The sequence below is a fragment of the Perissodus microlepis genome, chromosome 1, assembly GCF_051167445.1.
Source record: "Perissodus microlepis isolate ML-2025 ecotype Zambia chromosome 1, ASM5116744v1, whole genome shotgun sequence".
NCBI lineage: Eukaryota > Metazoa > Chordata > Actinopteri > Cichliformes > Cichlidae > Perissodus > Perissodus microlepis.
Genome location: NC_140461.1, coordinates 33,118,654 through 33,144,652, shown reverse-complemented (window position 1 = coordinate 33,144,652; position 25,999 = coordinate 33,118,654). Strand labels below are relative to the sequence as shown.

The 25,999-nt window shown below is 40.5% G+C and overlaps 1 protein-coding gene and 1 long non-coding RNA gene across 4 annotated transcripts in view; one reads left to right on the top strand and one right to left on the bottom strand.

Annotated features, from left to right (window-relative positions):
• LOC146394120 (uncharacterized) overlaps window positions 1–25,999 on the bottom strand; it is a 59,458-nt gene that overhangs the window by 20,980 nt on the left and 12,479 nt on the right. For all 3 annotated transcript variants that reach the window (XR_014802824.1, XR_014802826.1, XR_014802845.1), the window contains exons 2-5: window positions 25,334–25,600; window positions 18,012–18,278; window positions 10,828–11,094; window positions 3,487–3,753 (exon numbers count right to left, since the gene is read on the bottom strand). This is a non-coding gene — a long non-coding RNA (uncharacterized LOC146394120). The remainder of the gene's footprint in view (window positions 1–3,486; window positions 3,754–10,827; window positions 11,095–18,011; window positions 18,279–25,333; window positions 25,601–25,999) is intronic.
• LOC146394122 (uncharacterized) lies at window positions 19,323–21,654 on the top strand. Its single transcript, XM_084924854.1, has one exon. The coding sequence runs from the start codon at window positions 19,483–19,485 to the stop codon at window positions 21,652–21,654; it is 2,172 nt and encodes a 723-aa protein (XP_084780980.1). The 5' UTR covers window positions 19,323–19,482.

The following is a 25,999-nucleotide window of genomic DNA, read 5'->3' as shown; positions in this document are numbered from 1 at the left end:
TGGACTTTTTTCTCAAATGAACATCAACACTAAGGGATATGGTTAAAAACATGAATTAAAATACACGGAGGCAGTTACATCTCTAACACAGAGAGGCCTGTATTTACTATAACACCAAAAATATTAGATAACAGCAAATAATAACATCTGTAGTCAAAGGAGCTTGTAAAGAAAAGCGTCTGGACTTCTTTAAGTTGCTTGAAGACGTTTCACCTCTCATCCGAGAAGCTTCTTCAGTTCTCTGTTCAGAACTGAAGAAGCTCCCCACTGTCGCTACTGAAGAAGCTTCTTCAGTTCTCTGTTCAGAACTGAAGAAGCTTCTCGGATGAGAGGTGAAACGTCTTCAAGCAACTTAAAGAAGTCCAGACACTTTTCTTTACAAGCTCCTTTGACTACCATGACCTGGATGACTGAGAACCTTCACAGACAATAACATCTGTCTGCTGTGAGGAAGTGACATGAACACATTCCATCTGTGTCACTAGCTCACCCCCAACCAGTCGCGGCAGATGGCTGCCCCTTCCTGAGCCTGGTTCTGCCGGAGGTCTCTGCCTGTTAACAGGCAGTTTTTCCTCCCCACTGTCGCCAAGTGCTTGCTCATAGGGGGTCCTCGGATTGTTGGGTTTCTCTGTAATATTGTAGGGTCTTTACCTTACAATATAAAGTGCCTTGAAGCAGCGTCTTGTCAACAGGTATTTTGCAAATAAAATTTAATTGACATTTTAATTGACTGAACTGATTTCCTTTGGTTTATTAAGTCTGAGTGGTTGTATTTGAGCACTTTTGATCGACTTATATTCATTGTATTCATTCCTTAAAACCAGGTACTAATTCAAAACTTTCCACAGTGATTCTAAAACCTTAGCAAAGAGCAAAGGCAGGAAGTACCAAAGTACAAATACTTGGTTACTTAGTTACAAATACTTAGTATAGAGTATGTTTGGGGAGTGTGATTGTGTGTACAGCGTCTATTTGTGTCTGTCTCCACGCTGGGTGAGTGCCAAGTATTTATTTGTCTGTGTGTGCCTGTTCATCTGTGTCTATATGTCAGGTTGGATCTGAGACTCCACCTCTCTGGGTACATCTCAGACCCTCCAAGGTATGGAGGCCTATCTCCCCTCACCACACTCGCTGCCAGGTGACCCCTTGTCTGGGGCTTTCCTCAGCTCTTCCCAGGAGGGTGGCATGGTTGCCCTTCCGATGGTCCTCTTTGGGTGTGTGCACACAGGTGTACGCATGGGTGTTCACAGACACAAACTACACCTTTCTTGGCTGCTACCTCAAAGCACATTGCGTGCTCTTGATGTTGCGTGCTGCACAATAACATTCAGTGTTTAGTATCTACTGTCATTTACTCTTAGCTAGATTATTGCAATGGTGTTGTGTTTATTATGTTGCTCTCTCTTTTGTTTGTTTTCTCTTCTGATTTTTCTTCTCTCAACAGGTGATCCAGATTATTTTTTTGAAGTGCCCTTTCTCACTGTCTCTCTTCCCGTCTGCTTTTCCTTCCCTCCCTCTCTTTCTTTCTTTCTTTCTTTCTTTCTCCCTTTCCTATCCCTCAGTCATGTCTGTCCCATCTCTAACAACCGAAAATAAAATAAATGATAATATGGCAAGGCCACGATGATCCACTTGGTAAAACAAATCCATTGGGCATCATTCTTGGCCTTCTGACAATAATTCTGACGGTCTAACTATGCCTTATCACTGGCACAAATTCTATGATTTAGTAGAAATACTATGATTTGGCAAAAATACTATGTTTTAGCAGAAATGTTAGGCTTCTGCAGAAATACTATGATTTGCATGTTATGCATTGTTATGGTTGACAAAGGTCAATCAAATGGACCAATATTGCAAGGCCATGATGATCCACTTGGTAAAGTAAATCCATTGGGCATCATTCTTGGCCTTCCGACAATAATTCTGATGGCTACAGAACCAAACAGGACTGGCAAAAAAACAAGGTTACAGGTAACTCTGTTAAAATTTAATGTAAGCCATGATTTGGAGACACTTTTATCTGATGAATGTTTTTTCTGTGTGTCGTCAGCTCCGTTAATTCAATAATACGAGATAGCCACTGTGATGTTGGTTCAACGAGTCATCCAGTGTCGCTCTGCTTGGCTGCCAACACATAATTTTTCTGGAAATATTAATTCATTGTATTTGTTTATCGCTTGCTGATTTGATATTCCTATTAAGGGGGCGCACAGAATTATGATTGCAAATAACATGTAGTAATTCAGTTTAGCAAGAAAAGTCTTTGCACCACAACAATAACAGGGGACAAAATACATTCAGGCACGTTTGTTATCATCAAAACTATAATATGTAACAAAGACAACAGAAAGCTGTTGAGCTCTTGTTGTTATGCTCTGCTCTTAGTCTTTCAAGATGTTTTTAATAAACTGCATTAAAACCAATTTTACGGTAATAAAATGCTTTTATTCTGCACTGAACCATCACAAGAACAATTTAGCCAATTTTAAAAATAACTTTGAATTTACAGCAGTGCAAAGGTTTCGCCTGAGACAGCTGCCGCACGATGAGTGGGAGGCTTATTAAAAGCATGTTTTTACTGTCGTTCCTCCAGCATTGCAGCGTTGCCCAGTCCAAATCCTTTGGGGCCAAAGTTTTTGGCATAACAAACTGCAGAGAAAAACGAGAATTGACTGAGTCAATAATCAACATTTAGAGGTAGTTTTCAAATATGACCTGTGTGTACTGTGTGCTGCTTTGGTTTTTTCCTGTAGTTCTGGTTAAATATTAAATGTTCTGGTTTTAAAGTGCAATGAAGATAAACAAGAACCATCTTTACAATGTGTGTGTGTTTGTGTGTGTATGTGTACCTTTGCAGTACAGCTCTCCATCCTTATCTGTCACTGTGGTCGACTCGAGGCTTTTACCACACAGAACGCAGCGGAAGCAGGTTTTATGCCAAGGCTAAAGACGCACATATTTGTGATTATTAATAACAAAGTGCTACAAAGTTCCTTACATGATATTGTCACACAGTGGAACTTTATATTTATCTTTTATATTGGTTTCATTTGGATTTTTTTTAGTTTATTTGCGAGTGTAGTTTTTATTGCATGATTTTATTCTTCTGTTTGTATTGCATGGTTTTTGGTGTTTTATTTGACATTGTTTTAATCCACTGTGGATTGGCTGAGCATGGGACAATTAGCTGTTAAGTGCTGAGTATCTCACATTCATACACATTCACACTCCGATGGATGCATCGGAGAGCAACATGGGGTTAGTATCTTGCCCAAGGATATTTGGCATGCAGATTGGAGCAGCCTGGGATCGGACCCCTGACCCTGCTCTGCCACCTGAGCTACAGCCACCCCGAAAGAATGCTTAAATAATTATGTCCGAGAGCCTTCTCACGTTTACTGCAAGTTACAGGTATTTGTCTATGTGTGCATTTTTATATGTGTGCATGAGGGTGGGAATGCACGTTTGTGTCTGTGTGTGTACCTGTTTGTCTGTGTCTAAATGTCAGGTTGGGTCTTAGGCTCCACCCCTCTGGGAACACCTCAGGCCCTCCAAGGTATGGAGGCCTATCTCCCCTCACCACACTCCCTGCTTGGTGACCCCTTGTCTCGGGCTCTCCTCAGCTCTTCCCAGGAGGGTGGCACGGTTGCCCCTCCGATGGTCCTCCTTGGGCTCTCACACTCTGGGGCCTGGATCTCCTCCATGCCTGTTTCATGACCTCTGGGACGAGGCTGTAGCTACCCACACCCTCTAGCAGCAGAAACACAGTTACAAGGAGAAACCTTTTGAGTACAAGAGTACTCATCCACACATATGTGCACACAGGTATACGCACAGGTGTTCACAGACACAAACTACACCTTTCTTGGCTGCTACCTCAAAGCACATTGCGTGCTCTTGATGTTGCGTGCTGCACAATAACATTCAGTGTTAGTATCTACTGTTATTTACTCTTAGCTAGATTATTGCGATGGTGTTGTGTTTATTATGTTGCTCTCTCACTGTCTCTTCCCGTCTGTTTTCCTTCCCTCCCTCTCTTTCTTTCTTCCTATCTTTCTTTCTTTCTTTCTCTGTCAGGTGCGCATGTGTTTTTTGGCTGTAGGGGAAGTTGTTGGGTATGAAAGTATAAAGGCAGCTTCTAGGATGAATAATGCGGTTGTTATGTTTCTGGATTCTGTTGACAAAGTGAATAGCGTAGTTGAGAAGGGAGTTGTTTTGAGAAGTACGTATACCACGGTCTTTCCTCTAATGAATCCGGCGAAGAAGATCATTCTGTCTAATTTGCCGCCTTTCGTCAGTGATGATATTTTATGTATATGTATATATATATATATATATATATGTATGTATATATATATGTATATGTATATACATATATGTATACAACCACATTATATATATATATATATATATATGTGTGTGTGTGTGTGTGTGTGTGTATATATATATATATATATATATATATATAAGCAATGAATTTATATATATTTATTGCTTGATAATTTAATGTACAATAAAAAGATATTTATAATTAAATATTTCAAAATGAACTATCGCTTTATTCATAAATACTTCAAAGGGATTGGATTTTAAGAAAAAGGGATTAAACTCAATAACAACCTGACTTCAAAATTAACTGAAAATTAATAAATTCAAATAAAAATAAACAATAGAAGAATAGTTTTGAGGAAGCCATGACGTCACAGCCATGGCTTCCTCAAAACTATTCTTCTATTGTTTATTTTTATTTGAATCACTGAATTCTCTTTGAAGACAGCTGCAGGGGGCGGAGCCAGGTTTCACCAGACGTGTTAAATACACCCCATGTCCACAGAAACTGTAAGCACTACACTTTTTTAGTTTGAGTTTCCATTTGGAACCCACATTACCTAGTTGAGTAGATTACTCGTTGTACTTGATAACTTTGCACGGACAATATAAATACAAATTAAATACATTCATTTAAAAATGCCTGCCACACTAGAATTACAGCAAAAACAACTTGAAAAATTACAAAAAAAAGAAAAACGCCTCATGGCTGAAAACAAGGACCAACAGAAAAAAATATCTGAATATGTTAAGGTGTGTAGCAAGCGAGAGGAGGAAATTGTGAGACTTAATCGGGAAGCCTGCGCCCATCTTTCTGAAATAGACCGACTAAGAAAACATATGGTTGAATGTGAGATAAAGGCTGCAGGATCAGAAAAGTTGACTGAATCGGGCAAATATGAGAAAAAAATCCTGGATCTTCAAAAGAAATGCAAAGATCTGGAAAGGAAACATGCCACTGAAAAAAAGAGACGGGAGGAGAAAGAAAAAGACGTGGAATTTCTGTCTCCCCTTCAAGTCAAAATCAACACACTGAGCAAAGAAAATGAGGTCCTGAAGCAAAAGTTAAATCAGGTGACCACTGAAAAAGAGCTAAAAGTAAAAGAACTGAAGGAAAAAAAAGAACAGATAAAAAAAGAGCTTAGAGTCCAGGACCAGCTCAAAGAAGAGAGGCTAAACTTTGAAAAAAGGACATCGGAATATCTTGAAGAGGCTAGTACGTTGTTTCAGTGTAGAGACAGACTTGAAACACTAAACGAGCGAGCAGAGAAATTAAAGGCTGAACTTAAAAAATGGCAAAAAAAAGCAGAGGATTTTGAAGAGAAAAATGACAGGGTAACTATGGAGAAACACGCATTGATAACGAAAAATAATGAACTGTCAGATCTGCTTTTGGCAAAGGACTTTGATAATAACAAGTTAGCAAAAGAGTTAAAACAGAAAATAGTGGAAATAGAAAGTCAGACAAAGAATGCCTCAAAGCAGTGTTCTAGTATGCAACATCTGGAGAAAGTCCTGCAGCTGAAAAATGAACAAATAGCCAAACTTGAAAGCGAGAGGCAGAAATCCTTTAAGAAAATGACGTCCCAAGATAATGAGATTGTCCGTCTGAGAAATGCTCTCACAGAAACAGAACACAGACTTAAAATACGCATGACGAATGATGACTTTTTGCGTCAGCATGAAACACTTAATAAGGAGGTGTCTGAGGCTAAGACCGTGATCAGCCAAGTCAGGGACACCATAAAATCGCTGACAAAAGACACAGAAGAGAAGGATAGCGAACGAGAAATGATTCAAGCAGAGCTATCCAAGTCTCAGACCAGGTATTTTGCTGTGAAAAATCAACTGGAGCTCGTCAAACAAAAGCAGGCAGAAGCGCAGACGGCACAGGCCAAACAACTTGCCTGTGTCGACGAGGAGCGCATCTCCATGAAGAAAAGGCTGGTCCAGATTTTGGCAGACAAAGAAAAAGTGGACAAAGAGCTCACACACTATAAACAAATGGTGTTTCAGCAGCAGCAAAAAATAAAACACCTGGAAGCTGAAATTCAATTCATTTCAAGTCAAAGACAAACGATTGAAGGACAAGAAGAGGAAATTGACCGTCTGACGAAGCAGGTAAAGGACCTGCGTGAGGAGAATTCCTTAAAGGTTGCCATTGAGCTGCACAAATACGCTGCACAGACGCAGAATAAAATCTTCTCGCAGTGGCGAACAAACAGACTTGACGCTAAAAGAAAAATGCACATGTCCAGTCATAAGATAATATTTGAACAACGCCGCCGGGACCGCTTGCTATGCAAATATAAACAACTGGTCACAGAAAAAGACAAAGAAATTAAAGAACTGCGGTCGCTGCTGAATCAGGAGGCTGCACTTCAAAACAAAGATGCCATGCAGAAACTCCACGGATGTGAGTGGAAAAATCGCGAACTCAAAAAGCAGTTAGAAACAACACAGCGAATCCTTTCTGTACATGAGGCTAAGAACATCAGCCTTGTTGAAGAAAATAAACACTTGACACTTGAGGCGAGCGCAAAGCACACCCCGCTACCGCCTATTTCCACCAAGGCCAAGTCAAACTGTATGGCAAAATCATATGAGCAGTCAGAGGTTGGGCGCTCAACCAGATTCATGTGCAGCATTCCCCAAAAGACAGAAAAAAAGTTTTTTCACCTCCCTCCTCTCGTAGGCAAAACGGTTGCATGGCAGAATTTAAACAGCAGGCCCCCCAAATTAACCAACAACTCTGCTAAGATTACGCAACAGATGGCCAGAATTAACCAACACACCCCCATAATTAAGTAACAGACCCCGTCAGCCCAGTCGCCACACCACCAAAGAACCTGCCGACCTGTTCCCACACCAGAAAGCACAATTAGAAACAATCATTCCCTTTCATACATTGAAAGAAATAATCCGTTTTTAGGCTGGTCAACAAAGATAAATGGACTTTTTTCTCAAATGAACATCAACACTAAGGGATATGGTTAAAAACATGAATTAAAATACACGGAGGCAGTTACATCTCTAACACAGAGAGGCCTGTATTTACTATAACACCAAAAATATTAGATAACAGCAAATAATAACATCTGTAGTCAAAGGAGCTTGTAAAGAAAAGCGTCTGGACTTCTTTAAGTTGCTTGAAGACGTTTCACCTCTCATCCGAGAAGCTTCTTCAGTTCTCTGTTCAGAACTGAAGAAGCTCCCCACTGTCGCTACTGAAGAAGCTTCTTCAGTTCTCTGTTCAGAACTGAAGAAGCTCCCCACTGTCGCTACTGAAGAAGCTTCTTCAGTTCTCTGTTCAGAACTGAAGAAGCTTCTCGGATGAGAGGTGAAACGTCTTCAAGCAACTTAAAGAAGTCCAGACACTTTTCTTTACAAGCTCCTTTGACTACCATGACCTGGATGACTGAGAACCTTCACAGACAATAACATCTGTCTGCTGTGAGGAAGTGACATGAACACATTCCATCTGTGTCACTAGCTCACCCCCAACCAGTCGCGGCAGATGGCTGCCCCTTCCTGAGCCTGGTTCTGCCGGAGGTCTCTGCCTGTTAACAGGCAGTTTTTCCTCCCCACTGTCGCCAAGTGCTTGCTCATAGGGGGTCCTCGGATTGTTGGGTTTCTCTGTAATATTGTAGGGTCTTTACCTTACAATATAAAGTGCCTTGAAGCAGCGTCTTGTCAACAGGTATTTTGCAAATAAAATTTAATTGACATTTTAATTGACTGAACTGATTTCCTTTGGTTTATTAAGTCTGAGTGGTTGTATTTGAGCACTTTTGATCGACTTATATTCATTGTATTCATTCCTTAAAACCAGGTACTAATTCAAAACTTTCCACAGTGATTCTAAAACCTTAGCAAAGAGCAAAGGCAGGAAGTACCAAAGTACAAATACTTGGTTACTTAGTTACAAATACTTAGTATAGAGTATGTTTGGGGAGTGTGATTGTGTGTACAGCGTCTATTTGTGTCTGTCTCCACGTTGGGTGAGTGCCAAGTATTTATTTGTCTGTGTGTGCCTGTTCATCTGTGTCTATATGTCAGGTTGGGTCTGAGACTCCACCTCTCTGGGTACATCTCAGACCCTCCAAGGTATGGAGGCCTATCTCCCCTCACCACACTCGCTGCCAGGTGACCCCTTGTCTGGGGCTTTCCTCAGCTCTTCCCAGGAGGGTGGCATGGTTGCCCTTCCGATGGTCCTCTTTGGGTGTGTGCACACAGGTGTACGCATGGGTGTTCACAGACACAAACTACACCTTTCTTGGCTGCTACCTCAAAGCACATTGCGTGCTCTTGATGTTGCGTGCTGCACAATAACATTCAGTGTTTAGTATCTACTGTCATTTACTCTTAGCTAGATTTATTGCAATGGTGTTGTGTTTATTATGTTGCTCTCTCTTTTGTTTGTTTTCTCTTCTGATTTTTCTTCTCTCAACAGGTGATCCAGATTATTTTTTTGAAGTGCCCTTTCTCACTGTCTCTCTTCCCGTCTGCTTTTCCTTCCCTCCCTCTCTTTCTTTCTTTCTTTCTTTCTTTCTCCCTTTCCTATCCCTCAGTTATGTCTGTCCCATCTCTAACAACCGAAAATAAAATAAATGATAATATGGCAAGGCCACGATGATCCACTTGGTAAAACAAATCCATTGGGCATCATTCTTGGCCTTCTGACAATAATTCTGACGGTCTAACTATGCCTTATCACTGGCACAAATTCTATGATTTGGTAGAAATACTATGATTTGGCAAAAATACTATGTTTTAGCAGAAATGTTAGGCTTCTGCAGAAATACTATGATTTGCATGTTATGCATTGTTATGGTTGACAAAGGTCAATCAAATGGACCAATATTGCAAGGCCATGATGATCCACTTGGTAAAGTAAATCCATTGGGCATCATTCTTGGCCTTCCGACAATAATTCTGATGGCTACAGAACCAAACAGGACTGGCAAAAAAACAAGGTTACAGGTAACTCTGTTAAAATTTAATGTAAGCCATGATTTGGAGACACTTTTATCTGATGAATGTTTTTTCTGTGTGTCGTCAGCTCCGTTAATTCAATAATACGAGATAGCCACTGTGATGTTGGTTCAACGAGTCATCCAGTGTCGCTCTGCTTGGCTGCCAACACATAATTTTTCTGGAAATATTAATTCATTGTATTTGTTTATCGCTTGCTGATTTGATATTCCTATTAAGGGGGCGCACAGAATTATGATTGCAAATAACATGTAGTAATTCAGTTTAGCAAGAAAAGTCTTTGCACCACAACAATAACAGGGGACAAAATACATTCAGGCACGTTTGTTATCATCAAAACTATAATATGTAACAAAGACAACAGAAAGCTGTTGAGCTCTTGTTGTTATGCTCTGCTCTTAGTCTTTCAAGATGTTTTTAATAAACTGCATTAAAACCAATTTTACGGTAATAAAATGCTTTTATTCTGCACTGAACCATCACAAGAACAATTTAGCCAATTTTAAAAATAACTTTGAATTTACAGCAGTGCAAAGGTCTCGCCTGAGACAGCTGCCGCACGATGAGTGGGAGGCTTATTAAAAGCATGTTTTTACTGTCGTTCCTCCAGCATTGCAGCGTTGCCCAGTCCAAATCCTTTGGGGCCAAAGTTTTTGGCATAACAAACTGCAGAGAAAAACGAGAATTGACTGAGTCAATAATCAACATTTAGAGGTAGTTTTCAAATATGACCTGTGTGTACTGTGTGCTGCTTTGGTTTTTTCCTGTAGTTCTGGTTAAATATTAAATGTTCTGGTTTTAAAGTGCAATGAAGATAAACAAGAACCATCTTTACAATGTGTGTGTGTTTGTGTGTGTATGTGTACCTTTGCAGTACAGCTCTCCATCCTTATCTGTCACTGTGGTCGACTCGAGGCTTTTACTACACAGAACGCAGCGGAAGCAGGTTTTATGCCAAGGCTAAAGACGCACATATTTGTGATTATTAATAACAAAGTGCTACAAAGTTCCTTACATGATATTGTCACACAGTGGAACTTTATATTTATCTTTTATATTGGTTTCATTTTGATTTTTTTTAGTTTATTTGCGAGTGTAGTTTTTATTGCATGATTTTATTCTTCTGTTTGTATTGCATGGTTTTTGGTGTTTTATTTGACATTGTTTTAATCCACTGTGGATTGGCTGAGCATGGGACAATTAGCTGTTAAGTGCTGAGTATCTAACATTCATACACATTCACACTCCGATGGATGCATCGGAGAGCAACATGGGGTTAGTATCTTGCCCAAGGATATTTGGCATGCAGATTGGAGCAGCCTGGGATCGGACCCCTGACCCTGCTCTGCCACCTGAGCTACAGCCACCCCGAAAGAATGCTTAAATAATTATGTCCGAGAGCCTTCTCACGTTTACTGCAAGTTACAGGTATTTGTCTATGTGTGCATTTTTATATGTGTGCATGAGGGTGGGAATGCACGTTTGTGTCTGTGTGTGTACCTGTTTGTCTGTGTCTAAATGTCAGGTTGGGTCTTAGGCTCCACCCCTCTGGGAACACCTCAGGCCCTCCAAGGTATGGAGGCCTATCTCCCCTCACCACACTCCCTGCTTGGTGACCCCTTGTCTCGGGCTCTCCTCAGCTCTTCCCAGGAGGGTGGCACGGTTGCCCCTCCGATGGTCCTCCTTGGGCTCTCACACTCTGGGGCCTGGATCTCCTCCATGCCTGTTTCATGACCTCTGGGACGAGGCTGTAGCTACCCACACCCTCTAGCAGCAGAAACACAGTTACAAGGAGAAACCTTTTGAGTACAAGAGTACTCATCCACACATATGTGCACACAGGTATACGCACAGGTGTTCACAGACACAAACTACACCTTTCTTGGCTGCTACCTCAAAGCACATTGCGTGCTCTTGATGTTGCGTGCTGCACAATAACATTCAGTGTTAGTATCTACTGTTATTTACTCTTAGCTAGATTATTGCGATGGTGTTGTGTTTATTATGTTGCTCTCTCACTGTCTCTTCCCGTCTGTTTTCCTTCCCTCCCTCTCTTTCTTTCTTCCTATCTTTCTTTCTTTCTTTCTCTGTCAGGTGCGCATGTGTTTTTTGGCTGTAGGGGAAGTTGTTGGGTATGAAAGTATAAAGGCAGCTTCTAGGATGAATAATGCGGTTGTTATGTTTCTGGATTCTGTTGACAAAGTGAATAGCGTAGTTGAGAAGGGAGTTGTTTTGAGAAGTACGTATACCACGGTCTTTCCTCTAATGAATCCGGCGAAGAAGATCATTCTGTCTAATTTGCCGCCTTTCGTCAGTGATGATATTTTATGTATATGTATACAACCACATTATATATATATATATATATATATATATATATATATAAGCAATGAATTTATATATATTTATTGCTTGATAATTTAATGTACAATAAAAAGATATTTATAATTAAATATTTCAAAATGAACTATCGCTTTATTCATAAATACTTCAAAGGGATTGGATTTTAAGAAAAAGGGATTAAACTCAATAACAACCTGACTTCAAAATTAACTGAAAATTAATAAATTCAAATAAAAATAAACAATAGAAGAATAGTTTTGAGGAAGCCATGACGTCACAGCCATGGCTTCCTCAAAACTATTCTTCTATTGTTTATTTTTATTTGAATCACTGAATTCTCTTTGAAGACAGCTGCAGGGGGCGGAGCCAGGTTTCACCAGACGTGTTAAATACACCCCATGTCCACAGAAACTGTAAGCACTACACTTTTTTAGTTTGAGTTTCCATTTGGAACCCACATTACCTAGTTGAGTAGATTACTCGTTGTACTTGATAACTTTGCACGGACAATATAAATACAAGTTAAATACATTCATTTAAAAATGCCTGCCACACTAGAATTACAGCAAAAACAACTTGAAAAATTACAAAAAAAAGAAAAACGCCTCATGGCTGAAAACAAGGACCAACAGAAAAAAATATCTGAATATGTTAAGGTGTGTAGCAAGCGAGAGGAGGAAATTGTGAGACTTAATCGGGAAGCCTGCGCCCATCTTTCTGAAATAGACCGACTAAGAAAACATATGGTTGAATGTGAGATAAAGGCTGCAGGATCAGAAAAGTTGACTGAATCGGGCAAATATGAGAAAAAAATCCTGGATCTTCAAAAGAAATGCAAAGATCTGGAAAGGAAACATGCCACTGAAAAAAAGAGACGGGAGGAGAAAGAAAAAGACGTGGAATTTCTGTCTCCCCTTCAAGTCAAAATCAACACACTGAGCAAAGAAAATGAGGTCCTGAAGCAAAAGTTAAATCAGGTGACCACTGAAAAAGAGCTAAAAGTAAAAGAACTGAAGGAAAAAAAAGAACAGATAAAAAAAGAGCTTAGAGTCCAGGACCAGCTCAAAGAAGAGAGGCTAAACTTTGAAAAAAGGACATCGGAATATCTTGAAGAGGCTAGTACGTTGTTTCAGTGTAGAGACAGACTTGAAACACTAAACGAGCGAACAGAGAAATTAAAGGCTGAACTTAAAAAATGGCAAAAAAAAGCAGAGGATTTTGAAGAGAAAAATGACAGGGTAACTATGGAGAAACACGCATTGATAACGAAAAATAATGAACTGTCAGATCTGCTTTTGGCAAAGGACTTTGATAATAACAAGTTAGCAAAAGAGTTAAAACAGAAAATAGTGGAAATAGAAAGTCAGACAAAGAATGCCTCAAAGCAGTGTTCTAGTATGCAACATCTGGAGAAAGTCCTGCAGCTGAAAAATGAACAAATAGCCAAACTTGAAAGCGAGAGGCAGAAATCCTTTAAGAAAATGACGTCCCAAGATAATGAGATTGTCCGTCTGAGAAATGCTCTCACAGAAACAGAACACAGACTTAAAATACGCATGACGAATGATGACTTTTTGCGTCAGCATGAAACACTTAATAAGGAGGTGTCTGAGGCTAAGACCGTGATCAGCCAAGTCAGGGACACCATAAAATCGCTGACAAAAGACACAGAAGAGAAGGATAGCGAACGAGAAATGATTCAAGCAGAGCTATCCAAGTCTCAGACCAGGTATTTTGCTGTGAAAAATCAACTGGAGCTCGTCAAACAAAAGCAGGCAGAAGCGCAGACGGCACAGGCCAAACAACTTGCCTGTGTCGACGAGGAGCGCATCTCCATGAAGAAAAGGCTGGTCCAGATTTTGGCAGACAAAGAAAAAGTGGACAAAGAGCTCACACACTATAAACAAATGGTGTTTCAGCAGCAGCAAAAAATAAAACACCTGGAAGCTGAAATTCAATTCATTTCAATTCAAAGACAAACGATTGAAGGACAAGAAGAGGAAATTGACCGTCTGACGAAGCAGGTAAAGGACCTGCGTGAGGAGAATTCCTTAAAGGTTGCCATTGAGCTGCACAAATACGCTGCACAGACGCAGAATAAAATCTTCTCGCAGTGGCGAACAAACAGACTTGACGCTAAAAGAAAAATGCACATGTCCAGTCATAAGATAATATTTGAACAACGCCGCCGGGACCGCTTGCTATGCAAATATAAACAACTGGTCACAGAAAAAGACAAAGAAATTAAAGAACTGCGGTCGCTGCTGAATCAGGAGGCTGCACTTCAAAACAAAGATGCCATGCAGAAACTCCACGGATGTGAGTGGAAAAATCGCGAACTCAAAAAGCAGTTAGAAACAACACAGCGAATCCTTTCTGTACATGAGGCTAAGAACACCAGCCTTGTTGAAGAAAATAAACACTTGACACTTGAGGCGAGCGCAAAGCACACCCCGCTACCGCCTATTTCCACCAAGGCCAAGTCAAACTGTATGGCAAAATCATATGAGCAGTCAGAGGTTGGGCGCTCAACCAGATTCATGTGCAGCATTCCCCAAAAGACAGAAAAAAAGTTTTTTCACCTCCCTCCTCTCGTAGGCAAAACGGTTGCATGGCAGAATTTAAACAGCAGGCCCCCCAAATTAACCAACAACTCTGCTAAGATTACGCAACAGATGGCCAGAATTAACCAACACACCCCCATAATTAAGTAACAGACCCCGTCAGCCCAGTCGCCACACCACCAAAGAACCTGCCGACCTGTTCCCACACCAGAAAGCACAATTAGAAACAATCATTCCCTTTCATACATTGAAAGAAATAATCCGTTTTTAGGCTGGTCAACAAAGATAAATGGACTTTTTTCTCAAATGAACATCAACACTAAGGGATATGGTTAAAAACATGAATTAAAATACACAGAGGCAGTTACATCTCTAACACAGAGAGGCCTGTATTTACTATAACACCAAAAATATTAGATAACAGCAAATAATAACATCTGTAGTCAAAGGAGCTTGTAAAGAAAAGCGTCTGGACTTCTTTAAGTTGCTTGAAGACGTTTCACCTCTCATCCGAGAAGCTTCTTCAGTTCTCTGTTCAGAACTGAAGAAGCTCCCCACTGTCGCTACTGAAGAAGCTTCTTCAGTTCTCTGTTCAGAACTGAAGAAGCTTCTCGGATGAGAGGTGAAACGTCTTCAAGCAACTTAAAGAAGTCCAGACACTTTTCTTTACAAGCTCCTTTGACTACCATGACCTGGATGACTGAGAACCTTCACAGACAATAACATCTGTCTGCTGTGAGGAAGTGACATGAACACATTCCATCTGTGTCACTAGCTCACCCCCAACCAGTCGCGGCAGATGGCTGCCCCTTCCTGAGCCTGGTTCTGCCGGAGGTCTCTGCCTGTTAACAGGCAGTTTTTCCTCCCCACTGTCGCCAAGTGCTTGCTCATAGGGGGTCCTCGGATTGTTGGGTTTCTCTGTAATATTGTAGGGTCTTTACCTTACAATATAAAGTGCCTTGAAGCAGCGTCTTGTCAACAGGTATTTTGCAAATAAAATTTAATTGACATTTTAATTGACTGAACTGATTTCCTTTGGTTTATTAAGTCTGAGTGGTTGTATTTGAGCACTTTTGATCGACTTATATTCATTGTATTCATTCCTTAAAACCAGGTACTAATTCAAAACTTTCCACAGTGATTCTAAAACCTTAGCAAAGAGCAAAGGCAGGAAGTACCAAAGTACAAATACTTGGTTACTTAGTTACAAATACTTAGTATAGAGTATGTTTGGGGAGTGTGATTGTGTGTACAGCGTCTATTTGTGTCTGTCTCCACGTTGGGTGAGTGCCAAGTATTTATTTGTCTGTGTGTGCCTGTTCATCTGTGTCTATATGTCAGGTTGGGTCTGAGACTCCACCTCTCTGGGTACATCTCAGACCCTCCAAGGTATGGAGGCCTATCTCCCCTCACCACACTCGCTGCCAGGTGACCCCTTGTCTGGGGCTTTCCTCAGCTCTTCCCAGGAGGGTGGCATGGTTGCCCTTCCGATGGTCCTCTTTGGGTGTGTGCACACAGGTGTACGCATGGGTGTTCACAGACACAAACTACACCTTTCTTGGCTGCTACCTCAAAGCACATTGCGTGCTCTTGATGTTGCGTGCTGCACAATAACATTCAGTGTTTAGTATCTACTGTCATTTACTCTTAGCTAGATTATTGCAATGGTGTTGTGTTTATTATGTTGCTCTCTCTTTTGTTTGTTTTCTCTTCTGATTTTTCTTCTCTCAACAGGTGATCCAGATTATTTTTTTGAAGTGCCCTTTCTCACTGTCTCTCTTCCCGTCTGCTTTTCCTTCCCTCCCTCTCTTTCTTTCTTTCTTTCTTTCTTTCTCCCTTTCCTATCCCTCAGTCATGTCTGTCCCATCTCTAACAACCGAAAATAAAATAAATGATAATATGGCAAGGCCACGATGATCCACTTGGTAAAACAAATCCATTGGGCATCATTCTTGGCCTTCTGACAATAATTCTGACGGTCTAACTATGCCTTATCACTGGCACAAATTCTATGATTTGGTAGAAATACTATGATTTGGCAAAAATACTATGTTTTAGCAGAAATGTTAGGCTTCTGCAGAAATACTATGATTTGCATGTTATGCATTGTTATGGTTGACAAAGGTCAATCAAATGGACCAATATTGCAAGGCCATGATGATCCACTTGGTAAAGTAAATCCATTGGGCATCATTCTTGGCCTTCCGACAATAATTCTGATGGCTACAGAACCAAACAGGACTGGCAAAAAAAACAAGGTTACAGGTAACTCTGTTAAAATTTAATGTAAGCCATGATTTGGAGACACTTTTATCTGATGAATGTTTTTTCTGTGTGTCGTCAGCTCCGTTAATTCAATAATACGAGATAGCCACTGTGATGTTGGTTCAACGAGTCATCCAGTGTCGCTCTGCTTGGCTGCCAACACATAATTTTTCTGGAAATATTAATTCATTGTATTTATTTATCGCTTGCTGATTTGATATTCCTATTAAGGGGGCGCACAGAATTATGATTGCAAATAACATGTAGTAATTCAGTTTAGCAAGAAAAGTCTTTGCACCACAACAATAACAGGGGACAAAATACATTCAGGCACGTTTGTTATCATCAAAACTATAATATGTAACAAAGACAACAGAAAGCTGTTGAGCTCTTGTTGTTATGCTCTGCTCTTAGTCTTTCAAGATGTTTTTAATAAACTGCATTAAAACCAATTTTACGGTAATAAAATGCTTTTATTCTGCACTGAACCATCACAAGAACAATTTAGCCAATTTTAAAAATAACTTTGAATTTACAGCAGTGCAAAGGTTTCGCCTGAGACAGCTGCCGCACGATGAGTGGGAGGCTTATTAAAAGCATGTTTTTACTGTCGTTCCTCCAGCATTGCAGCGTTGCCCAGTCCAAATCCTTTGGGGCCAAAGTTTTTGGCATAACAAACTGCAGAGAAAAACGAGAATTGACTGAGTCAATAATCAACATTTAGAGGTAGTTTTCAAATATGACCTGTGTGTACTGTGTGCTGCTTTGGTTTTTTCCTGTAGTTCTGGTTAAATATTAAATGTTCTGGTTTTAAAGTGCAATGAAGATAAACAAGAACCATCTTTACAATGTGTGTGTGTTTGTGTGTGTATGTGTACCTTTGCAGTACAGCTCTCCATCCTTATCTGTCACTGTGGTCGACTCGAGGCTTTTACCACACAGAACGCAGCGGAAGCAGGTTTTATGCCAAGGCTAAAGACGCACATATTTGTGATTATTAATAACAAAGTGCTACAAAGTTCCTTACATGATATTGTCACACAGTGGAACTTTATATTTATCTTTTATATTGGTTTCATTTGGATTTTTTTTAGTTTATTTGCGAGTGTAGTTTTTATTGCATGATTTTATTCTTCTGTTTGTATTGCATGGTTTTTGGTGTTTTATTTGACATTGTTTTAATCCACTGTGGATTGGCTGAGCATGGGACAATTAGCTGTTAAGTGCTGAGTATCTCACATTCATACACATTCACACTCCGATGGATGCATCGGAGAGCAACATGGGGTTAGTATCTTGCCCAAGGATATTTGGCATGCAGATTGGAGCAGCCTGGGATCGGACCCCTGACCCTGCTCTGCCACCTGAGCTACAGCCACCCCGAAAGAATGCTTAAATAATTATGTCCGAGAGCCTTCTCACGTTTACTGCAAGTTACAGGTATTTGTCTATGTGTGCATTTTTATATGTGTGCATGAGGGTGGGAATGCACGTTTGTGTCTGTGTGTGTACCTGTTTGTCTGTGTCTAAATGTCAGGTTGGGTCTTAGGCTCCACCCCTCTGGGAACACCTCAGGCCCTCCAAGGTATGGAGGCCTATCTCCCCTCACCACACTCCCTGCTTGGTGACCCCTTGTCTCGGGCTCTCCTCAGCTCTTCCCAGGAGGGTGGCACGGTTGCCCCTCCGATGGTCCTCCTTGGGCTCTCACACTCTGGGGCCTGGATCTCCTCCATGCCTGTTTCATGACCTCTGGGACGAGGCTGTAGCTACCCACACCCTCTAGCAGCAGAAACACAGTTACAAGGAGAAACCTTTTGAGTACAAGAGTACTCATCCACACATATGTGCACACAGGTATACGCACAGGTGTTCACAGACACAAACTACACCTTTCTTGGCTGCTACCTCAAAGCACATTGCGTGCTCTTGATGTTGCGTGCTGCACAATAACATTCAGTGTTAGTATCTACTGTTATTTACTCTTAGCTAGATTATTGCGATGGTGTTGTGTTTATTATGTTGCTCTCTCACTGTCTCTTCCCGTCTGTTTTCCTTCCCTCCCTCTCTTTCTTTCTTTCTTTCTCTGTCAGGTGCGCATGTGTTTTTTGGCTGTAGGGGAAGTTGTTGGGTATGAAAGTATAAAGGCAGCTTCTAGGATGAATAATGCGGTTGTTATGTTTCTGGATTCTGTTGACAAAGTGAATAGCGTAGTTGAGAAGGGAGTTGTTTTGAGAAGTACGTATACCACGGTCTTTCCTCTAATGAATCCGGCGAAGAAGATCATTCTGTCTAATTTGCCGCCTTTCGTCAGTGATGATATTTTATGTATATGTATATATATATATATATATATATGTATGTATATATATATGTATATGTATATACATATATGTATACAACCACATTATATATATATATATATATATATGTGTGTGTGTGTGTGTGTGTGTATATATATATATATATATATATATATATATATAAGCAATGAATTTATATATATTTATTGCTTGATAATTTAATGTACAATAAAAAGATATTTATAATTAAATATTTCAAAATGAACTATCGCTTTATTCATAAATACTTCAAAGGGATTGGATTTTAAGAAAAAGGGATTAAACTCAATAACAACCTGACTTCAAAATTAACTGAAAATTAATAAATTCAAATAAAAATAAACAATAGAAGAATAGTTTTGAGGAAGCCATGACGTCACAGCCATGGCTTCCTCAAAACTATTCTTCTATTGTTTATTTTTATTTGAATCACTGAATTCTCTTTGAAGACAGCTGCAGGGGGCGGAGCCAGGTTTCACCAGACGTGTTAAATACACCCCATGTCCACAGAAACTGTAAGCACTACACTTTTTTAGTTTGAGTTTCCATTTGGAACCCACATTACCTAGTTGAGTAGATTACTCGTTGTACTTGATAACTTTGCACGGACAATATAAATACAAATTAAATACATTCATTTAAAAATGCCTGCCACACTAGAATTACAGCAAAAACAACTTGAAAAATTACAAAAAAAAGAAAAACGCCTCATGGCTGAAAACAAGGACCAACAGAAAAAAATATCTGAATATGTTAAGGTGTGTAGCAAGCGAGAGGAGGAAATTGTGAGACTTAATCGGGAAGCCTGCGCCCATCTTTCTGAAATAGACCGACTAAGAAAACATATGGTTGAATGTGAGATAAAGGCTGCAGGATCAGAAAAGTTGACTGAATCGGGCAAATATGAGAAAAAAATCCTGGATCTTCAAAAGAAATGCAAAGATCTGGAAAGGAAACATGCCACTGAAAAAAAGAGACGGGAGGAGAAAGAAAAAGACGTGGAATTTCTGTCTCCCCTTCAAGTCAAAATCAACACACTGAGCAAAGAAAATGAGGTCCTGAAGCAAAAGTTAAATCAGGTGACCACTGAAAAAGAGCTAAAAGTAAAAGAACTGAAGGAAAAAAAAGAACAGATAAAAAAAGAGCTTAGAGTCCAGGACCAGCTCAAAGAAGAGAGGCTAAACTTTGAAAAAAGGACATCGGAATATCTTGAAGAGGCTAGTACGTTGTTTCAGTGTAGAGACAGACTTGAAACACTAAACGAGCGAGCAGAGAAATTAAAGGCTGAACTTAAAAAATGGCAAAAAAAAGCAGAGGATTTTGAAGAGAAAAATGACAGGGTAACTATGGAGAAACACGCATTGATAACGAAAAATAATGAACTGTCAGATCTGCTTTTGGCAAAGGACTTTGATAATAACAAGTTAGCAAAAGAGTTAAAACAGAAAATAGTGGAAATAGAAAGTCAGACAAAGAATGCCTCAAAGCAGTGTTCTAGTATGCAACATCTGGAGAAAGTCCTGCAGCTGAAAAATGAACAAATAGCCAAACTTGAAAGCGAGAGGCAGAAATCCTTTAAGAAAATGACGTCCCAAGATAATGAGATTGTCCGTCTGAGAAATGCTCTCACAGAAACAGAACACAGACTTAAAATACGCATGACGAATGATGACTTTTTGCGTCAGCATGAAACACTTAATAAGGAGGTGTCTGAGGCTAAGACCGTGATCAGCCAAGTCAGGGACACCATAAAATCGCTGACAAAAGACACAGAAGAGAAGGATAGCGAACGAGAAATGATTCAAGCAGAGCTATCCAAGTCTCAGACCAGGTATTTTGCTGTGAAAAATCAACTGGAGCTCGTCAAACAAAAGCAGGCAGAAGCGCAGACGGCACAGGCCAAACAACTTGCCTGTGTCGACGAGGAGCGCATCTCCATGAAGAAAAGGCTGGTCCAGATTTTGGCAGACAAAGAAAAAGTGGACAAAGAGCTCACACACTATAAACAAATGGTGTTTCAGCAGCAGCAAAAAATAAAACACCTGGAAGCTGAAATTCAATTCATTTCAATTCAAAGACAAACGATTGAAGGACAAGAAGAGGAAATTGACCGTCTGACGAAGCAGGTAAAGGACCTGCGTGAGGAGAATTCCTTAAAGGTTGCCATTGAGCTGCACAAATACGCTGCACAGACGCAGAATAAAATCTTCTCGCAGTGGCGAACAAACAGACTTGACGCTAAAAGAAAAATGCACATGTCCAGTCATAAGATAATATTTGAACAACGCCGCCGGGACCGCTTGCTATGCAAATATAAACAACTGGTCACAGAAAAAGACAAAGAAATTAAAGAACTGCGGTCGCTGCTGAATCAGGAGGCTGCACTTCAAAACAAAGATGCCATGCAGAAACTCCACGGATGTGAGTGGAAAAATCGCGAACTCAAAAAGCAGTTAGAAACAACACAGCGAATCCTTTCTGTACATGAGGCTAAGAACACCAGCCTTGTTGAAGAAAATAAACACTTGACACTTGAGGCGAGCGCAAAGCACACCCCGCTACCGCCTATTTCCACCAAGGCCAAGTCAAACTGTATGGCAAAATCATATGAGCAGTCAGAGGTTGGGCGCTCAACCAGATTCACGTGCAGCATTCCCCAAAAGACAGAAAAAAAGTTTTTTCACCTCCCTCCTCTCGTAGGCAAAACGGTTGCATGGCAGAATTTAAACAGCAGGCCCCCCAAATTAACCAACAACTCTGCTAAGATTACGCAACAGATGGCCAGAATTAACCAACACACCCCCATAATTAAGTAACAGACCCCGTCAGCCCAGTCGCCACACCACCAAAGAACCTGCCGACCTGTTCCCACACCAGAAAGCACAATTAGAAACAATCATTCCCTTTCATACATTGAAAGAAATAATCCGTTTTTAGGCTGGTCAACAAAGATAAATGGACTTTTTTCTCAAATGAACATCAACACTAAGGGATATGGTTAAAAACATGAATTAAAATACACGGAGGCAGTTACATCTCTAACACAGAGAGGCCTGTATTTACTATAACACCAAAAATATTAGATAACAGCAAATAATAACATCTGTAGTCAAAGGAGCTTGTAAAGAAAAGCGTCTGGACTTCTTTAAGTTGCTTGAAGACGTTTCACCTCTCATCCGAGAAGCTTCTTCAGTTCTCTGTTCAGAACTGAAGAAGCTCCCCACTGTCGCTACTGAAGAAGCTTCTTCAGTTCTCTGTTCAGAACTGAAGAAGCTCCCCACTGTCGCTACTGAAGAAGCTTCTTCAGTTCTCTGTTCAGAACTGAAGAAGCTTCTCGGATGAGAGGTGAAACGTCTTCAAGCAACTTAAAGAAGTCCAGACACTTTTCTTTACAAGCTCCTTTAACTACCATGACCTGGATGACTGAGAACCTTCACAGACAATAACATCTGTCTGCTGTGAGGAAGTGACATGAACACATTCCATCTGTGTCACTAGCTCACCCCCAACCAGTCGCGGCAGATGGCTGCCCCTTCCTGAGCCTGGTTCTGCCGGAGGTCTCTGCCTGTTAACAGGCAGTTTTTCCTCCCCACTGTCGCCAAGTGCTTGCTCATAGGGGGTCCTCGGATTGTTGGGTTTCTCTGTAATATTGTAGGGTCTTTACCTTACAATATAAAGTGCCTTGAAGCAGCGTCTTGTCAACAGGTATTTTGCAAATAAAATTTAATTGACATTTTAATTGACTGAACTGATTTCCTTTGGTTTATTAAGTCTGAGTGGTTGTATTTGAGCACTTTTGATCGACTTATATTCATTGTATTCATTCCTTAAAACCAGGTACTAATTCAAAACTTTCCACAGTGATTCTAAAACCTTAGCAAAGAGCAAAGGCAGGAAGTACCAAAGTACAAATACTTGGTTACTTAGTTACAAATACTTAGTATAGAGTATGTTTGGGGAGTGTGATTGTGTGTACAGCGTCTATTTGTGTCTGTCTCCACGTTGGGTGAGTGCCAAGTATTTATTTGTCTGTGTGTGCCTGTTCATCTGTGTCTATATGTCAGGTTGGGTCTGAGACTCCACCTCTCTGGGTACATCTCAGACCCTCCAAGGTATGGAGGCCTATCTCCCCTCACCACACTCGCTGCCAGGTGACCCCTTGTCTGGGGCTTTCCTCAGCTCTTCCCAGGAGGGTGGCATGGTTGCCCTTCCGATGGTCCTCTTTGGGTGTGTGCACACAGGTGTACGCATGGGTGTTCACAGACACAAACTACACCTTTCTTGGCTGCTACCTCAAAGCACATTGCGTGCTCTTGATGTTGCGTGCTGCACAATAACATTCAGTGTTTAGTATCTACTGTCATTTACTCTTAGCTAGATTATTGCAATGGTGTTGTGTTTATTATGTTGCTCTCTCTTTTGTTTGTTTTCTCTTCTGATTTTTCTTCTCTCAACAGGTGATCCAGATTATTTTTTTGAAGTGCCCTTTCTCACTGTCTCTCTTCCCGTCTGCTTTTCCTTCCCTCCCTCTCTTTCTTTCTTTCTTTCTTTCTCCCTTTCCTATCCCTCAGTCATGTCTGTCCCATCTCTAACAACCGAAAATAAAATAAATGATAATATGGCAAGGCCACGATGATCCACTTGGTAAAACAAATCCATTGGGCATCATTCTTGGCCTTCTGACAATAATTCTGACGGTCTAACTATGCCTTATCACTGGCACAAATTCTATGATTTGGTAGAAATACTATGATTTGGCAAAAATACTATGTTTTAGCAGAAATGTTAGGCTTCTGCAGAAATACTATGATTTGCATGTTATGCATTGTTATGGTTGACAAAGGTCAATCAAATGGACCAATATTGCAAGGCCATGATGATCCACTTGGTAAAGTAAATCCATTGGGCATCATTCTTGGCCTTCCGACAATAATTCTGATGGCTACAGAACCAAACAGGACTGGCAAAAAAAACAAGGTTACAGGTAACTCTGTTAAAATTTAATGTAAGCCATGATTTGGAGACACTTTTATCTGATGAATGTTTTTTCTGTGTGTCGTCAGCTCCGTTAATTCAATAATACGAGATAGCCACTGTGATGTTGGTTCAACGAGTCATCCAGTGTCGCTCTGCTTGGCTGCCAACACATAATTTTTCTGGAAATATTAATTCATTGTATTTGTTTATCGCTTGCTGATTTGATATTCCTATTAAGGGGGCGCACAGAATTATGATTGCAAATAACATGTAGTAATTCAGTTTAGCAAGAAAAGTCTTTGCACCACAACAATAACAGGGGACAAAATACATTCAGGCACGTTTGTTATCATCAAAACTATAATATGTAACAAAGACAACAGAAAGCTGTTGAGCTCTTGTTGTTATGCTCTGCTCTTAGTCTTTCAAGATGTTTTTAATAAACTGCATTAAAACCAATTTTACGGTAATAAAATGCTTTTATTCTGCACTGAACCATCACAAGAACAATTTAGCCAATTTTAAAAATAACTTTGAATTTACAGCAGTGCAAAGGTTTCGCCTGAGACAGCTGCCGCACGATGAGTGGGAGGCTTATTAAAAGCATGTTTTTACTGTCGTTCCTCCAGCATTGCAGCGTTGCCCAGTCCAAATCCTTTGGGGCCAAAGTTTTTGGCATAACAAACTGCAGAGAAAAACGAGAATTGACTGAGTCAATAATCAACATTTAGAGGTAGTTTTCAAATATGACCTGTGTGTACTGTGTGCTGCTTTGGTTTTTTCCTGTAGTTCTGGTTAAATATTAAATGTTCTGGTTTTAAAGTGCAATGAAGATAAACAAGAACCATCTTTACAATGTGTGTGTGTTTGTGTGTGTATGTGTACCTTTGCAGTACAGCTCTCCATCCTTATCTGTCACTGTGGTCGACTCGAGGCTTTTACCACACAGAACGCAGCGGAAGCAGGTTTTATGCCAAGGCTAAAGACGCACATATTTGTGATTATTAATAACAAAGTGCTACAAAGTTCCTTACATGATATTGTCACACAGTGGAACTTTATATTTATCTTTTATATTGGTTTCATTTGGATTTTTTTTAGTTTATTTGCGAGTGTAGTTTTTATTGCATGATTTTATTCTTCTGTTTGTATTGCATGTTTTTGGTGTTTTATTTGACATTGTTTTAATCCACTGTGGATTGGCTGAGCATGGGACAATTAGCTGTTAAGTGCTGAGTATCTAACATTCATACACATTCACACTCCGATGGATGCATCGGAGAGCAACATGGGGTTAGTATCTTGCCCAAGGATATTTGGCATGCAGATTGGAGCAGCCTGGGATCGGACCCCTGACCCTGCTCTGCCACCTGAGCTACAGCCACCCCGAAAGAATGCTTAAATAATTATGTCCGAGAGCCTTCTCACGTTTACTGCAAGTTACAGGTATTTGTCTATGTGTGCATTTTTATATGTGTGCATGAGGGTGGGAATGCACGTTTGTGTCTGTGTGTGTACCTGTTTGTCTGTGTCTAAATGTCAGGTTGGGTCTTAGGCTCCACCCCTCTGGGAACACCTCAGGCCCTCCAAGGTATGGAGGCCTATCTCCCCTCACCACACTCCCTGCTTGGTGACCCCTTGTCTCGGGCTCTCCTCAGCTCTTCCCAGGAGGGTGGCACGGTTGCCCCTCCGATGGTCCTCCTTGGGCTCTCACACTCTGGGGCCTGGATCTCCTCCATGCCTGTTTCATGACCTCTGGGACGAGGCTGTAGCTACCCACACCCTCTAGCAGCAGAAACACAGTTACAAGGAGAAACCTTTTGAGTACAAGAGTACTCATCCACACATATGTGCACACAGGTATACGCACAGGTGTTCACAGACACAAACTACACCTTTCTTGGCTGCTACCTCAAAGCACATTGCGTGCTCTTGATGTTGCGTGCTGCACAATAACATTCAGTGTTAGTATCTACTGTTATTTACTCTTAGCTAGATTATTGCGATGGTGTTGTGTTTATTATGTTGCTCTCTCACTGTCTCTTCCCGTCTGTTTTCCTTCCCTCCCTCTCTTTCTTTCTTCCTATCTTTCTTTCTTTCTTTCTCTGTCAGGTGCGCATGTGTTTTTTGGCTGTAGGGGAAGTTGTTGGGTATGAAAGTATAAAGGCAGCTTCTAGGATGAAT